The sequence below is a fragment of the Oncorhynchus masou genome, chromosome 6, assembly GCF_036934945.1.
Source record: "Oncorhynchus masou masou isolate Uvic2021 chromosome 6, UVic_Omas_1.1, whole genome shotgun sequence".
In the NCBI taxonomy this organism is placed as follows: Eukaryota; Metazoa; Chordata; class Actinopteri; order Salmoniformes; family Salmonidae; genus Oncorhynchus; species Oncorhynchus masou.
In genome coordinates this window covers 54,751,807-54,766,979 of record NC_088217.1, presented here as the reverse complement: position 1 = coordinate 54,766,979, position 15,173 = coordinate 54,751,807, and the positions used below count along the sequence as shown (strand labels likewise).

The following is a 15,173-nucleotide window of genomic DNA, read 5'->3' as shown; positions in this document are numbered from 1 at the left end:
GGTTAAATAAAAGGTGAAATAAAAAAATGTATAAAATAAATAAAAACGGTGGGATATATGGCCAACTCTCGGATCGCACACGAGCTCGAAGCCAGGTAGTTCCAACGTATCAACCCGTAGGCTACACAGGTGCGGTGACGTCTTGTCGGTAGAACCTCGAAAGTAACAGGGGATGCCCAACAAGCCGGATCGCAAATACCCTGTAAGGAGATGACCTTGAACAGTGCCATACCCCTGGTGGAGTGAGCCCATAGGCCCTGCGGAGGCAGTAAGCCCTTGCTATTATAGGGCCAATATATTAGCTTTCACAATGCAATGTGACAATTGTTAACGAGAAAGGGAGGTGCCCGGGCCAAAGAGTTGGACACACTTGTGCAAAGCTCTCATCCTATCCAAGTATATGCGCAATGAGCGTACTGGACATAGAAAAGGCGGCAGGCTGGAACACCACAAGCGCCAAGGCGAGACGATTGTAATTGCTGCTAACCTTAGGCATAAAGGCGGGCTTGGGCAAATATGTAACCTTGGAAAAGCCCTGGGCAAACTGTAGGCACGAATGGTGAACTACCGTGCTGTAAGAATGGTGAACTACCGTGCTCATTCACTCACTTTGTGGTGTAAGGATGACCAGCAGAGCGTCTTAAAATGGAGAGATGCTTCATCTCCACGCATTCCAGCAGCTCAAAAAAAGCCAGCTGTGAAATAGCCTCAAGCACAATTGACAAATCCCATGACGGGACTAAATGCTTGGGAACTGGATGTAAGCAACATGCCCCAATCATGAAACAACATAACGGGGGAGGGGTGTCCCACCGTGTTCTTTCCAAAGCTTACAAGCTTACATGACAGGCCGAGATAGACCTTAACAGTGAAGAAAGCCTTCCCTCTGTCCAAAAGGTCCTGCAGGAAGCATGCAACCTTGCATACAGAGCATTGGTAAGGAATGATCCCCTTTTCAGTCACACAACTTGTCAAAATGAATCACTTATTTCCATACATTGAGCATGTAGGAGGGGCCTTAGCACTATGGATAGTCTATGACCCCGAGAGGCAAGCCTCTCGCAACCAGATTTAACCTGTCACGGGCCAGGCCCAAAGGGCCATGGTTTCCGGTTGAGGTTGGATTTTTTTTTTTTTTTTTAATAAATAGCTCTGTTCACTTGGGTCAGCAGAGCCCTCTAACAGGAGTTGCCAAGGCTCACCGTATAGCAAGAGCATCATCTCTGCTACCCAGAGCTTGCCTTGCCATCGATGGGCTACCAAGATGAGAGATATGCCTTCTTCCCTCACTCTGGCCAGAGTGGGGAGTACGAGGCTGAGGAAAAGAGTGAAGTGAAATCCTCGGCCAAGGGTGTGCTAGAGCGTCCACCCCCAGTGGTGTGTCTCCCGCTAGCACAAAGAACAACGAGCAGTGCATGTTTTGTTGAGACGCAAAGAGATCCGTTTCACCACTGAGGGAAGGAGTCTCTAGTCCGCTTGATGGGGATTCCCTCTGGACAATAAGTCTGCTCCTATGTTCAGTATGCCCAAACATGAGTCGCATGTAGAGACGGTAGGTGTGCTCTGCTCAGCAAAATAATCCTGACGGATAGTCTGTAAGCACAGGAAGTGAGTGCTACCCTGGCTGTTGATGTACGCCACTACAGTCGTATTGTCCATTCTGATCAAGACGTGATCTTTTCATTGAAAGAAGGTCCTGTGTGGCTCAGTCGGTAGAGCATGGCGCTTGCAACGCCAAGCGTCGTGGGTTCGCTTCCCACTGGGGCCACCCATATGCAAAAAGTAGTGGCCCCAGCCGACTTGTAAGTCGCTTTGGACAAAAGCGTCTGCTAAATGGGATATATTTTTTTTTTTTTTTTTTTAAGCACCGTCAGAAATTCAAGGTCATTTATGTGAGCAATATGGAGATGAGGCCCATACGCTGTTTTTTTGCATTTCCCTGATGACCTGTGCCCCAGCCCGTGAGTGACGCATCTGTCGTCACCACTACCCCTAAGGGAATGCCAGGAACGAAGATCGAGGGACTTTTCCAGTGACTAAGAGTTGAAAGACATGCGGAAGTCACCCCTCTGGTGATTGAAAGTGACGCCTTACACACAAAATGTTGGGCAAAACACCCAACGCTGGTGAATGATGGCTGACAAGAGGTAAGTTTGATAGTTTTCCAGTAGAGAAACTAGCTAACCAACTAGCTAGATAATCAAATATGGATTTCAATATTGATATTGAAGTAGCTATTTGTTCTTCTGTTATTAAAAGCAGGCTATTGATAAGGGCAAGCGAGGTTAATGTTAGCCATCTAGCCATGTGGTTTAACCAAAGCCAAGGTGGTTTAGTTTTCTATACAACTCTGGCTTAACTAAGAGCATTGTACCTAAGTCGAGGAGCTTAGTAGAGGAGGAGGATTTGCATGACTGGGTGGCAGAAGAGAGGTAGGTTGAGAACAGACAGGGAAGAGGTCAGTGACTGAGAAGGGGGAGCCAACAGACGTCAGGCTCGGAATCAAATGATAGCGGTTTACAATGTTGGCTAACCGCATACAATTTGAAGTTGTTCTCTGCTCAGCTGACAGAGACAAGTGTCAATTCTGTTCCAAGTAAGGTAACTTGGCTTTCCTCTATACACAGCACTCTGGGGACTTCCTGTAGGTAACCAGGTCATCCACCAATCATCCCGTAACTTAATCACTAGTGATACTGAGTGTTCCTCCAATTTCTTTGATGCTGTATGAAGACATTGTGCACAGGACATTTGTAATGTAGAGAGGATGACCAGCTTCTGTCTATTGGTTAGAAAGATGCTTCTATACTGTATGGTGGGACATTGTGTCTGTAAAAATGTATCTTGTATAATAACCATCATACCGAAGTAAACTTGGGAGTCGTGATGAAAAGTGTGGTCCTCCCATTTACGACTCTGGAAACCATGCAGTTCATTAGGCTACAGATTAATTTTATTATTTTATTTCACCTTTAAATAAATAATGATTTCACTGGATGGTGAAAGTGCTCAGTATGAGTTTGATGCTCCTTTCGAATAAATGTCAAAGGTCTTATTCTAGTGACATGATGATCGATGATTTGATGCCGTTTGACAAATACAAATATTATCCATAATAATCTCATCATAACCGACCCGCAGTGCCTACCCCGCACTGTAGGCCTTTCTGCAAGTTGTTGGCTCGGAGGGACGTGCCAACACCAGAGTAGGCACAGGCAACAGTTTGTAACAAAACTATCGTTCAAGTTGACAATGATGGCTTCTACCTCATTGCGCTGAGAGAACGCCAGGTTTGGACCATTGAATCGCCAAGTCTTCCTATGCCTTGCATACACTACTTAGCACATACTGTATCGCTCAACCTTCCTCAAACTCCAGTGCCCGACATTTGTTTACCTTTTTACCAATGTCTAAGGATTTTAAAATTGAGAATTCAACTCCATACTAAACCTAATTCCATATCCTGTATTGTTGTGCACTCTATAGATGATGCCCTGCTGTAAGAACCTGGAGATATTCACTGGTTCTGAGGGAGGTGACATGGACATGAAACAGTGCCGGGGACACACCTTCCAGCACTTCCACTGTCTGGACAGCAGCCTGGGTGTGGTCAAGACATCTGCTGCAACTTCATCTTTAGTGTGCAGGCTCTGCTGCACCTGGGGGTAAAAAAGGTATGGCAACACACTCCCAACAGTTATGTATGCTTAAACATACTTGTATGCTCATTTGTGTTTCTGGGGGAAAAATATATATTTTTTAAAAATTTTTAAAGAAAAAATAATTAAAAAATGTAAAGAATTTTGCATTTGGGATATTCTCTGTTGATAAATCTGTGAATTGTCAATGCATTCTAAATGTACTTTTGGGTGTCAATGACAATGTATGGAGTAAAAAGTATATTATTTTCTTAAGGAATGTAGTGCAGTAAAAGTAGTTAAAAATAAATAGTAAAGTGCATATACCCCCAAAAACTACTTTAGTTCTTCAAAGTATTTTTACACCACTGCTGTTACTACAATTTAAAAGGTGAATTATACAAAATAAGGAAAACGCAATGTAAACTAGACCCTACAGTTGGGGGATGGGGATCGGCTGCCTGGCTGTATAACTGGCTGACTGTATAGTAGGGCCGGGAAGATTACAGTATCGCAATATTTTTTCCAGTGCAAAAATTCTAACAAAGTGGACCAAACTCTGGTTCTTGTGTATTATAGCTTGTGGAAATATATACATGACTCTGGATGACAACATGATGTATGTTTCAAACATTAGGGCTGTTTTCCTAAATAAGTTAAATTCACTTTGTGTTTTGTTTCCTTGCCATGCTACTAAAGAGTCCTGACCCTACTGTATAGCTGACTGACAGTCTGGATAGCTGGCTGGCACTGGCAGTATAATCAAAGATCTTATCCATCCTGCCATTTTAGAAAATGATGCCCTTATCGCTGAGACAGAATGCCACACAATCAACCCCAACTAGGGAAATAGATTTATACAAAGCCTGGGAAACAATAACAGACCATTCAGACTAGAGGTTGACTGATTAAATGGAATGGCCGATTAATTAGGGCCCGATTTCAAGTTATCACAACCGAAAATCGGTATTTTTGGGCGGAGATTTGACGATTTCAAATATATATATATTTTTATATACCTTTATTTAACTAGGCAAGTCAGTTAAATAACTGTTCAGGGGCAGAACCACATATTTTCACCTTCTCAGCTCGGGGGATCCAGTATTGCAACCTTACAGTTAACTAGTCCAACGCAATAACGACCTGCCTCGCTCTCGTTGCACTCCACAAAGAGACTGTTACGCGAATGCAGTAAGCCACGGTAAGTTGCTTGCTAGCATTAAACTTCTTATAAAAAACAAACATAATCACTAGTTAACTACACATGTTTTATGTTATTACTAGATATTACCTAGCGTGTCCTGCATTGCATATAATCTGACTGAGCATACAAGTATCTAAGTATCTGACTAAGCAGTAGTAGGCAGAAAGCAGGCTCGTAAACATTCATTCAAACAGCACTTTCATGCGTTTTGCCAGCAGCTCTTCGTTCAAGCCTATCAACTCCCGAGATGAGGCTAGTGTAACAAAGTGAAATGGCTAGCTAGTTAGCGCGCGCTAATAGCGTTTCAAACGTCACTCACTCTGAGCCTTCTAGTAGTTGTTCCCCTTGTTCTGCATGGGTAACGCTGCTTCGATGGTGACTGTTGTCGTTGTGTTGCTGGTTCGAGCCCAGGGAGGAGCGAGGAGAGGGACGGAAGCTATACTGTTACACTGGCAATACTAAAGTGCCTATAAGAACATCCAATAATCAAAGGTTAATGAAATAAAAATGATAGAGGGAAATAGTCCTATAATAACTAAAACCTAAAACTTCTTACCTGGGAATATTGAAGACTCATGTTAAAAGGAACCACCATATGTTCTCATGCTCTGAGCAAGGAACTGAAACGTTAGCTTTCTTACATAGCACATATTGCACTTCTACTTTCTTCTCAACACATTAATGCAAAAACATTTAGACCAAATTAAACATGTTTCATTATTTCCTTGAGGCTAAATTGATTATTATATTAAGTTAAAATAAGTGTTCATTCAGTATTGTTGTAATTGTCATGATTATAAATAAATAAATAAATAAATAAATAAATATTTAAAAAATATATATATATTTTTTAAATATATTGGCTTTTTTGGTCCTCCAATAATCGGTGTTGAAAAATCAAAATCGGTCGACCTCTAATTCAGACCATAGTAAGCCTTGTTACTGTGAGGCCTAAGGTAGTGAAATGGAATCAAGTAAATACATGTAATGGAGCAGAATTTGCATCAGTTCATTTATTTACTTATCAAATTTACAAAACCCTGAGTCCTACCTTCAGATCCCCATGTGGAACTTGAGTTGTTGCAAAAATGTTCCATTGACGTCAATGCATGATTTAAGCACGTCTTGAACTTGCCTGTTCCTCTCCTCCTCTCAGGATGTGTATGGAGGCCCCCAACTAGTTCAAACCTTTCTCCCACCAACACACACACGCTCCCAATCAACACACCATCAACATACACAAACTCCCACCTCTCCCTGCCCCTACCCACAGACGTTGGCTCCCGAGTGGTGCAGCGATCTAAGGTACTGCATCTCAGTGCAAGAGGTGTCACGACAGTCCCTGGTTCGAATCCAGGCTGTATCACATCCGGCCGTGATTGGGAGTCCCATAGAGCGGTGCACAATTGGCCCAGCGTCGTTCGGGTTTGGCCGGTGTAGGCAGTCATTGTAAATAAGAATTTGTTCTCAACTGACTTGCCTAGTTAAATAAATTAAACATTTGTGTGTGTTTGGAGTGAAGCAGAAAGAGGGAGACTGGCTAGAGACTAGACCACCATGGCTGAACAGGAGAAGCCATTAACTGTGGTATCCACCTTCCACCACCATCCGTATCACTTCCATGTGTTCTTAACCCAACCATAACCTATTCATCAATAGATTTCCCAAAGGTCATACAGGAGAGGCTCCATCCTCTTAAACATGTTTTTCCACATTTCAACACTTTTCTCCCAGTCTCTCCATCCAACACGTTCAGCTAAAGACAGACCTCAGTCTTTTACGAGGAGCTGAAGATTAAGATTTGAAGCAAATTATCCTTAATTATTCTAATCCAATATACTGTATATCCCTAGAGAGAACTCAAGTACTGTGCGTGTCAGATACCGTGTGCGTTTTAACCCGTCACTTGTGGTCAGGATGTGCTAAAAAAGGGCCACTCCACTGAGGAATTCTTCTGGAAGCGAGCTCTGCCTACTCTGGGCAGTAAGGTTGCTGACCAAGACACATTCTCCGGGAGAGGAAACTTGAGTTGTTGACCAATTTGAACCCTTTATTTTTGTACATTTTTGTTATTTTGTTAACGCCATATTTGAAGTATGGGTAGTTCTGTTCCGACCAATCTGAAGTGCATTATGCGCCAGTACATAAGCCATGTAAAACCCTCAGGCTTGCAGGCATTTGTTGAAGCGTGACCCTTCCATCGTGATGAATTTAACAATTGAACAAGCCCAAATCAAACGAAAAGCTTCTTTCTTTTCTTTTTTTTATGCGTGCGAACGAGCGTGTACACGCTGGAATTAGAATGCATGGTAGTAAATGAGAAAAGACAGGCCGTGAGTGTTGATGAGTGTCAAATTTGAAAGTAAGTATATTCTCACGGCTATGCAACGCAGGAACAAATACGAGGATAAATTGCCAGAAAATAGACTTTGTGCACTGTGACATCTGGAATTATGACATGTTTAGTTAAAGTGTCTATTTAGTGTTGATTATGATATTATTAATGCCAGTGCCAATAATATATTTGAAGACAGTAACGTTATGCCTACCGGTGTTGAGTCGATCACAGGCATATAGCCTAGGCAGGCTATGGGCTGGGAAACTAAAGGAACTCCAATTTCAAGAGAGAATACCGTTAGTAGAAAGAACAAGACTAGCTAAATTCTTTATATACTGTTTAGAGCAGACCGGTAGGGTGGCTCCTGTAGGACGTAAGGGGAGTCAAAAAGGAACACACAATAATTCACACTGACTACATAGCGTACATAACAAATACAACTGTTTATTATGGGTGCTGGTGAGAAATACATTGGCATACGCAACACAGTGTATGTGAATTGATGTTCTCTGCTCTCGCCTGCAAATTTTGACTTGGCTGACAGCGTATATCTGTGTGATTTGGGCTTCACTCCTCTGAATTCAATCTTCAGAGCAAAGACCTGACATTTTATTGTGAGTCAAATGAACGTTGCTGATGGCTTTTTCAGAGTTTTAAAAGGCACATTTTCGGCGGTAGCTACAAGGCTAACTACTAACTAACAAAATGTTTACAACCACAGAGAGGAAGGCGGTAGCTCCCTAATTTCTCATTTAGCAGGGGAATGAAGTGGTGCCTTGGGGTTTTACTTATGGGCTCCTGGGCCTGCTGTCCTGGGGTTTAACACCTTGCTCTCAGCAGGAGGCTGGAGGTCACACACAAACAGATGCAGCAACACACATGACAAACACACAGTTGCATGCAATGAACCCTTTCCACCCGCCTCACCTGTATCCAATCAGCAGTCTCACAGCCCCCTGAACACAGCATCACACCTCTGATACAGGCCGAGAGGTAGGTGTGTGTGTCTACGACACCCTCCCTCTCTACACGTTGGCCATTTACAGCCCCCATATATAGGCCTTTGTTCATGCGGCTAGATGATGTTGGTTTGGTCCTCCCTGCCTGCCTCCCTGGGGGATAGGGGGAGATGGGCACTCCCCAACCTCCTGCCAAATGTATGTCCATATTAGACATATATTTCTCTCAGATTACACAGATGAAAAACAAACCCAATTTTGATAAACTCCCATATCTACTGGGTGAAATACCACAGTGTGCCATCACAGCAGCAAGATTTGTGACCTGTTACCACAAGAAAAAGGGCAACCAGTGAAGAACAAACACCATTGTAAATACAACCCATATTTACGTTTATTCCGGTGCCGACAGAGCTGGCCACCTCGCTTCGCGTTCCTAGGAAACTATGCCTTTTTTTTACGTGTCATTTCTGACATTGGTACCCCAGGTCATCTTAGGTTTCATTACATACAGTCGAGAAGAACTACTGAATATAAGAGCAGCGTCAACTCTCCATCAGAACGACCAAGAATATGACTTTCACGAAGCAGATCCTGTGTTCTGCCTTTCACCCAGGACAACGGAATGGATCCCAGCGGGCGACCCAAAAAAATGACTTCGTAAAAGAGGGAAACGAAGCGGTCTTCTAGTCAGACTCTGGAGACGGGCACATCGCGCACCACTCCCTAGCATACTTCTCGCCAATGTCCAGTCTCTTGACAACAAGGTTAATGAAATCCGAGCAAGGGTAGCATTCCAGAGGGACATCAGAAACTAACGTTCTTTGCTTCACGGAAACATGGCTCAGTCGAGAGACGCTATCGGAGTCGGTGCAGCCAACTGGTTTCTCCACGCATCGCGCCGACAGAAACAAACATCTTTCTGGTAAGAAGAGGGGCGGGGGCGTATGCTTTATGCTTAACGAGACGAGGTGTAGTCACAACAACATACAGGAACTCAAGTCCTTCTGTTCACCTGATTTAGAATTCCTCACAATCAAATGTCGACCGCATTATCTACCAAGGGAATTCTCTTCGATTATAATGACAGCCGTATATATTCCCCCCAAGCAGACACATAGATGGCTCTGAACAAACTTTATTTGACTCTTTGCAAACTGGAATCCACATATTCTGAGGATGCATTCAATGCAGCTGGGGATTTTAACAAGGCTAATCCGAAAACAAGACTCCCAAAATTGTATCAGCATATCGATTGTGCAACCAGGGCTGGTAAAACCTTGGATTATTGCCATTCTAACTTCCGCGACGCATAGAAGGCCCTCCCCCGCCCTCCTTTCGGAAAAGCTGACCACGACTCCTTTTTGTTGCTCCCTGCCTACAGACAGAAGCTAAAACAAGAAGCTCCCGCGCGGAGGTCTGTTCAACGCTGGTCCGACCAATCTGATCCCACGCTCCAAGACTGCTTCCATCACGTGGACTGGGATATGTTTCGTATTGCGTCAAACAACATTGACAAATACGCTGATTCGGTGAGCGAGTTCATTAGAATGTGCGTTGAAGATGTCGTTCCCATAGCAACGATTAAAACATTCCCAAACCAGAAACTGTGGATTGATGGCAGCATTCGCGTGAAACTGAAAGCGCGAACCACTGCTTTTAAATCAGGGCAAGGTGACCGGAAACATGACCGAATACAAACAGTGTAGCTATTACCTCCGCAAGGCAATCAAACAAGCTAAGCGTCAGTATAGAGACAAAGTAGAATCGCAATTCAATGGCTCAGACACAAGAGGTATGTGGCAGGGTCTACAGTCAATCACAGATTACAAAAAGAAAACCAGCCCAGTCACGGACCAGGATGTCTTGCTCCCAGGCAGACTAAATAGCTTTTTTGCCTGCTTTGAGGACAATACAGTGCCACTGACACGGCCCGCAACCAAAACATGTGGTCTCTCCTTCAGTGCAGCCGAGGTGAGTAAAACATTTAAAACGTGATAACCCTCGCAAGGCTGCAGGCCCAGACAGCATCCCTAGCCGCACCCTCAGAGCATGCGCAGACCAGCTGGCTGGTGTGTTTACGGACATATTCAATCAATCCCTATACCAGTCTGCTGTTCCCACATGCTTCAAGAGGGCCACCATTGTTCCTGTTCCCAAGAAAGCTAAGGTAACTGAGCTAAACGACTACCGCCCTGTAGCACTCACTTCCGTCATCATGAAGTGCTTTGAGAGACTAGTCAAGGATCATATCACCTCCACCCTACCTGACACCCTAGACCCACTCCAATTTGCTTACCGCCCAAATAGGTCCACAGACAATCTCAACCACACTGCACACAGCCCTAACCCATCTGGACAAGAGGAATACCTATGTGAGAATGTTGTTCATCGACTACAGCTCAGCATTTCACACCATAGTACCCTCCAAACTCATCATCAAGCTCGAGACTGGGTCTGACGGGCTGCCCCCAGGTGGTGAGGGTAGGTAACCACATCTCCACCCCACTGATCCTCAACACTGGGGCCCCACAAGGGTGCGTTATGAGCCCTCTCCTGTACTCCCTGTTCACCCACGCCTCCAACTCAATCATCAAGTTCGCGGAAGACACAAGTGGTAGGCTTGATTACCAACAATGACGAGACTGCCTACAGGGAGGAGGTGAGGGCCCTCGGAGTGTGGTGTCAGGAAAATAACCTCACACTCAACGTCAACAAAACTGAAGAGATGATTGTGGACTTCAGGAAACAGCAGAGGGAACACCCCCCTATCCACATCGATGGAACAGTAGTGGAGAGGGTGGTAAGTTTTATGTTTCTCGGCATACACATCACAGACAAACTGAATTGGTCCACCCACACAGACAGCATCGTGAAGAAGGTGCAGCAGCGCCTCTTCAACCTCAGGAGGCTGAAGAAATTCGGCTTGTCACCAAAAGCACTCACAAACTTCTACAGATGCACAATCGAGAGCATCCTGTCAGGCTGTATCACCGCCTGGTACGGCAACTGCTCCGCCCACAACCGTAAGGCTCTCCAGAGGGTAGTGAGGTCTGCACAACGCATCACCGGGGGCAAACTACCTGCCCTCCAGGACACCTACACCACCCGATGTCACAGGAAGGCCATAAAGATCATCAAGGACAACAACCACCCGAGCCACTGCCTGTTCACCCCGCTATCATCCAGAAGGCGAGGTCAGTACAGGTGCTTCAAAGCTGGGACCGAGAGACTGAAAAACAGCTTCTATCTCAAGGCCATCAGACTGTTAAACAGCCACCACTAACATTGAGTGGCTGCTGCCAACACACGGACTCAACTCGACACTTTAATAATGAGAATTGATGTAAAATATATCACTGGCCACTTTAAACAATGCTACTTAATATAATGTTTACATACCCTACATTATTCATCTCATATGTATACGTATATACTACACTCTATCTACTGCATCTTTATGTAATACATGTATCACTAGCCACTTTAACTATGCCACTTTGTTTACATACTCATCTCATATGTATATACTGTACTCGATACCATCTACTGCATCTTGCCTATGTCGCTCTGTACCATCACTCATTCATATATCTTTATGTACATATTCTTTAACCCTTTGCACTTGTGTATAAGGTAGTAGTTTTGGAATTGTTAGTTAGAGTACTCGTTGGTTATTACTGCATTGTTGGAACTAGAAGCACAAGCATTTCGCTACACTCGCATTGACATCTGCTAACCATGTGTATGTGACAAATAAATTTGATTTGATTTTTGATTTATTTATTTTCCCTTTTGTACTTGCACATCATTACAACACTGTGAATATGAAAGACATATGAAATGTCTTTATTCTTTTGGAACTTTGTGAGTGTAATGGTCACTTCACTTGCTTTGGCATTGTTGACATATGTAACCCATGCCAATAAAGCCCTTGAATTGAACTGAGAGAGGGAGGGAAGACTCCAGGCACTCCTTACTTCCTTCTGATGTTCCCTCTCCTCTCCTTCTCTACCCCTGTGTGTCAAATGGCCTCAAGAGTCAACTGGCATCTTAAAACTTCAAATGAACAGCTCAGGGTGAGAGGTGTTGGGGTGGTGGTGTGGTGCAATTAACTGGCTGTATCCCATGTGGCAGACCAGCGGGGTCCCATGTTGTTGGCTGAGCGTGAGGTAGATGGAGGAGAGGGTCAGGCCCCGGTCACACTGCTCCCTGAATATTATAGGGCTGTAGAGGACACAGGGGGGCTGGGCCGGACCGGACTAATAACATACCATACTCTCTGGAGCTGGGAGGGGAGGAAAGGGGTTTAATTAGTTGTGGATCAACTGGTAATGCGGGCCCACAATTCCAACTAAAATCAATATAAATGTAAAATATAGATTTCGATTCATATAGTGCTTTTTCAACAGGTGGTCAACGTGCTTTAGCGGACTCCTAACTACTACGGAATGAGTTCCAAGATCAAAAAGAGACAAACCAGGAAGTTGTGGTTGAACACAATAGGAATAAAGACAAAGGCACTTATGCTACACCCAACCTGCACCACTATACAGACAACATGTGGGCAGCAATAGCTTTGTAGCCAGGACAGGGTATGATCATAAGGAGTGTGCAAAATCTCAGTGGGGACTTGTCTGAATACAGCTCTGCAGCAGCAGGTAGACAGTAGGTGAGGGCTGCTATCTACGGGCCAGACTTGGGTTCAAATACTTTCACATTTGTAATTAGCCTGTCTCCAGTTCTCAATCAAGCACAGCTAAAGTATTTGGAAGGATTTCAAATACAATATGAACCCAGGTCTGCTATGGGCGTCCTCCTCTCTAGCTGCCGGAACCAGACTTATCAAAACCAGGTGTTCCTTCCTGCTCCTCTCTCCAGAATAACAATAATTATATCATCTGAGAGACAGCCGCTTCTCACGCACACATGCACGCCAGCCTTCTGCCCCGAGCCCAGCAAAACCCTTCAAGATGCTTGTTCGGTTAAGGAAACATGTGCGTCTCTCACCCTGTTAGGATATTGTTAAAACACAGGCCTCTATGCTAAATCCACTCACAAGGACAGATGTTTAGGTTGGTCAAAATTATAATGTAGTTAAAAGCAAAAAGAGAACATTATTTATATCGGTTGGTCACAGTTGTGCAAAGTGTTCAGAAGAGCCAAGAGGATTAAAGACAACTTGTTTTTCTTTCCGGCGTAATATCCTCACAACACGTGTAATTAATTGAAGAGAACACAGCAGAACTGAGCAGATCCAGCATTATTACAGGTGGAGATGGTTCCCTTTCAAAATTACCCATTAGCAGCTGAACATATGGAGACAACTCCACACAAACTAACTGAGAAATCTGTAAAAAAAAACAAAAAAAATTAAAAGGCAACTATTTCTTTGATCTCCTGCCTATGCTCTGCCCCCATCCATTTCTTCTCCTGAACATCAGACTTAAAAAAAAAAAAAAAAACTTTTTTGAAGAAACATGTACACCATCATCTCTCATTTGGTAAATAGATTGCACGCCTCGTTGAGAGAAATCCCAAACACTGATGAATTACACTTACATTACAGCTTCACCCTTGGAAGGAGGGAGGGAGAGATGAAGGGGAGGAGCAGTGGTGGAAAAAGTAGACAATTGTCATGGAGTAAAAGTAAAAGATATATTACTAGAAAATGACTAGTAAAAGTGAAAGTCACCCAGTAAAATACAACTTGAGTAGGTCTAAAAGTATTTTGTTTTAAATATCAAAAGTAAATTTAATTGCTAAAATATGCTAAAGTATCAAAAGTAAATCATTTAAAATTCCTTATATTAAGCAAAACAGACACCATTTTCTTTTTTTTCTTTTTTTACAGATAGCCAGAGGCACACTCCAACACTTACAAATAATTTACAAATTAAGATTTTGTGTTTAGTGAGTTCGCCAGATCAGAGGAAGTAGGGATGACCAGGGATATTCTCTTGTTAAGTGTGTAAATTATAAAATGTTCCTGTCCTGCTGAACATTCATAATGTAAAGAGAACTTTTGGGTGTCAGGGAAAATGTATGTAGTAAAAAGTACATTATTTTCTCTGGGAATGTAGTGGAGTAAAATGAAAAGTTGGGACAATAAACAGTAAAGTACAGATAAAATACTTTAGTTCTTAGGTATTTTTACTTAATTACTTTATACCACTGGGGAGTAGGGAAACGGGTGGAGGGGAAGAGGTTGGAGGGGGGCATAGGAGGGCAGGAAGAAGAGGTAGGGAGGAAAAGGGGAGGGGGGCAACTAATCTTACTGCCTGGAGGGAAGGACAGAAAGACTTGCTCTTAATTAAAACCAGTAACATTTGTTGGTTGTGTCTTGTAAACTACAAATCACCCCACTTTTGAAAAGGGACAGGCCAGACCTTGTTTGTGTGAGCAATATGTTAATCAGAAATCAAATGGACAGCACAAATAGGAAATAAAAGAGAAAATTAAAACCATCTGAAGTAAGGGGAAAACAGCACCACTGGCCGCCCCACCATCATTGTTTTTGGTGCAGAGTTTAGGAACTTCGAGCAGTATGACATTGCACACGCGATACAAGAGCACAATGTCGTCCAAGGGGTGGAATTTATTATTATTATTTTTTAAACTGTTCGCAGTACCTTCGTTGTTGATGCAATACCGCAAATGGACGTGGCCGTTTCACCATGTTTCAACCTTTTACTAAAAGTATGATATATTTTGGCTTGAAGTCGGAAATCTGAAGTAGGAACTTTGCGGAAATACATGTCAATGACGTGTAAGTGTTTTTTGACTTACGTGTTAGTTATAGGGCTGGCTTTAGTTCATTTGGAACTACCTACGTACAAACATGTTAGCGCTAACACGTGTGGGCATTGTCACTAGTTACTGCATTGTCACTAGTTACCACAGCATCAAAGTCAAATTGGCTATATAGTACAAATTCATGACCAAAAATTTGCTTTTTGACTGCTGGGAGATGTTGGATGGGCTGATGCTGGTGAAATGGTGGTGATACAGCAAGATTTTACCTATCTAGCTAG

The 15,173-nt window shown here is 43.4% G+C and overlaps 1 protein-coding gene across 2 annotated transcripts in view; it reads right to left on the bottom strand.

Moving 5' to 3' along the window:
- Positions 1-15,173, bottom strand: part of LOC135542300 (interleukin-17 receptor D-like) — a 59,928-nt gene that overhangs the window by 18,424 nt on the left and 26,331 nt on the right. The window contains exon 2 of one of the 2 annotated variants that reach the window (XM_064969174.1): positions 3,570-3,659. The exons of the other annotated variant lie outside the window; for it this stretch is intronic. Coding sequence (XP_064825246.1) covers positions 3,570-3,659 — 90 coding nt within the window. The remainder of the gene's footprint in view (positions 1-3,569; positions 3,660-15,173) is intronic. 2 annotated transcript variants of the gene reach the window in all.